The sequence below is a fragment of the Myotis davidii genome, unplaced genomic scaffold (assembly GCF_000327345.1).
Source record: "Myotis davidii unplaced genomic scaffold, ASM32734v1 scaffold233, whole genome shotgun sequence".
Taxonomy (NCBI): Eukaryota; Metazoa; Chordata; class Mammalia; order Chiroptera; family Vespertilionidae; genus Myotis; species Myotis davidii.
In genome coordinates, this window is record NW_006285917.1 from 3,432,600 (window position 1) to 3,435,420 (window position 2,821).

The following is a 2,821-nucleotide window of genomic DNA, read 5'->3' on the forward strand; positions in this document are numbered from 1 at the left end:
CACCAGGGGCGGTGCTGCTGGCAGGGACCTGAGAGGCCTGGCGGGCCACCGGAGGGCTGCTCAGCAAAGGCCGCCAAGCTGGGAACGGGGAGGTGAAGCAGGAGGCAAAGCGAGTGTAGGGGTTGGGATTCGAGACGGTTCAGGCATGGGGGGACGCAAGTTCTGTGATACAGGTCGATCTCATTATTAATCGTCTTGCAGTAGTTTGCCTTGAGCTGATCTCAGGGCGAGCTGATACCATCACATGCAAGGACCTGCAAAGTTGAGGACGAAGCAACGGCACGCCGCCTCCACTTCAGTCCCTAGCCTGAAAGATGCATGATTCCTGGCCCCGTCAGAATCCCTGAGACGCCCCCTTGCCGCTGCAAACAGTGTGGGGAGAGGTGCAGATAAGTGACTCCAGTTAATGGATGCATTGAACAGGTAACCTTACACTCGGCGCTGTACAGGGAAATGGTATCATTTCCTGGGAAGTGTGTTAAGCCCTGTCCGTCTGACCCAGAGAACTTGATAACTTGGCTAAGCGCCCAGCCCAAGCCCGGCACCAATTCAGACACCAGGGAGTGGTGTGGGCTGTGGCCCTCTGGGAAGGCGCCCTGCAGGAGGGCTATGTTAGCTGGGCCTAGATTGAGGGGGAATGTCAAGAAGGGGAAGGAAATGTTGTGAAGACAGGCTAGGCTAAGGCACAGCATAGGCAAAGGCATGGAATTTTGAAAACTAATAAAGGAAACCTCAACCAAAACTGGAGTCTGGAGGGCCTGTAGCGGGGGACGCTCACACCCTATCACTCATCATTGGTTGACCCGGACTGGAAGAGATATGCTTTGATTTCCAGCAGGGAGATGTTTTCTATTCTAGTGCCCCAACAAAGGAAGATTTCTCCTTCCCCAGCAATGGCGCAGCCACTGAGAGACTGTCACCACGCAGCCAATGAGAAGTCAGTAGAGTTTAAACTCCCAATTTTCTCCAATGGCCTCTGTTTATAAGTTTCTCCCAACTTCCCCTTTCCTCCACAAGAGAAAGTTCCTCTCCTTGGTTCTCCAGGCTTGACTATGGTTTTGTCATAGCTCACACGCCTTGAGTTGCAATTCTCTGCTATTCCTCAATAAACCTGTTTTTGCTGGTAGAATAGCTTTTTTTTTTTTTTTTTTTAAGGTCAGTAATGTGTACCCATGTGTTTTTCCAGAGAAATAGAACCAGTAGGACCTGTAGAGGAGATTTATTATGGGAATTGGCTCACACCATTGTAGAGGCTGGGAAGTCGTACAGCATGCCATCTGCAAGATGGAGAACTAGGAAAACCAGTGGTACAGTTCAGTCCCAATCCAAAAGCTGGAGAACCAGGAGCTCTGATGTCTGAGGACAGGAGAGATGGATGTCTCAACTCAAGAAGAAAGGGAGACTTTGCCTCTTCTCCACCATTTTCTTTTATTTGGACACTCAATTGATTGGATTGTATGACAACCACCCACATTGGTGAGGGTACATCTTCCTTACCCAGTCTACTAATTCAAATGCTAATTTCTTCCAGAAATGAACTAACAGACACAACCAGAAATATTATTTTACCAGCTATCTGGACATCCCTTAGCCAATTCAAGTTGACACATAAAATTAACCATCAACGTGAATATTGTTTCTCAGCCTGTTGGCTAAAATCAAGTATGATGCAATGTGTGTATGTATAATTTATTCTTATTATTTCAGTTGACATGCAATATTATATTACTGTTAAGGGCACAGCATAGTGATTAGACATTTAGATAGATTATAAAGTTATCACCCTGATAAGTCTAGTATCCATCTGACACCCTATGTAGTTAATATATTGTTGACTATCTTCCCTGTCCTGTACTTGACATTCCAGGGACTGTTTTTATAACTGGCAATTTGTACTCTTAATCCTTTTCACATTTTTTACTAATCCCCTAAACACCCATTCCATATGGCAACCATCAGTTTTCCTCTGTGTCTATGCGATTGTTTCTGTTTTGTGTATTTATTTTGTGTTTTAGATTTCATATATAAATGAAATCACATGGTATTGGTCTTTCTCTGACTTATTTCACTTAGCATAATACCCTCTAGGTCCAGCTGTGTTGTTACAGATGGTAAGATTTCATTCTTTTTATGGCTGAACAGTATTCCATTGTATATCTGTACCACATCTTCTTTATCTACGTATCTATGGATGGACACTTAGGTTGCTTCCATGTCTTGGCTACTGTAAATAATGAACATAGGAGTGCATATAATTTTTGAATTAGTGTTTTGAATTTCTTTGGATAAATACCCAGAAGTATTTATATGGTAGTTCTTTATTTAATTTTTTGAGGACCCTCTATGCTGTTTTCCATGACTGCACATTTATATATTTTGGATATTAACTGCTTATTGGATGCCTCATTGGCAAGGTCTTCTCCCATTCAATAGATAGTCTTTTCATTTTGTTGATGGCCCTTCACTATGCAAAAACTTTTAAATTTGATGTAGTGCCATTTGCTTATTTTTTTCCTTTGTTTCTCTTGCCTGAGCAAACATATACAAAAAGATATTGCTGAGAGCGATGTCACAGAGTGTATAGCCTGTGTTTTCTTCTAGTTTTATGGGTTCGGGTCTTCCATGTAAGTCTCTAATCCATTTTGAGTTTTTTTTTTCTTTTTGAGTTTATTTTTGTATATGGTGTAAGAAAGTGTTTTAGTTTCATTTGTTTCGCATGTATCCATACAGTTTGCCCAACACCATTTATTGAAGAGACTGTCTTTACTCCATTGTATGTTCCTCTCTAGTTTGTGAGTTTATTTCTGGGCTCTTTGTTCTG

General features: G+C 42.4%; 1 protein-coding gene across 1 annotated transcript in view; it reads right to left on the bottom strand.

Moving 5' to 3' along the window:
• Positions 1–1,488, bottom strand: part of TMPRSS12 (transmembrane (C-terminal) protease, serine 12) — a 33,118-nt gene extending 31,630 nt beyond the window's left edge. Inside the window, exons 1-2 of the mRNA XM_006757115.2 lie at positions 1,473–1,488; positions 434–622 (exon numbers count right to left, since the gene is read on the bottom strand). Of these exons, the coding sequence (XP_006757178.1) occupies positions 434–622; positions 1,473–1,488 (205 nt within the window). The remainder of the gene's footprint in view (positions 1–433; positions 623–1,472) is intronic.
• Between the last annotated feature and the right edge of the window lie 1,333 nt (positions 1,489–2,821).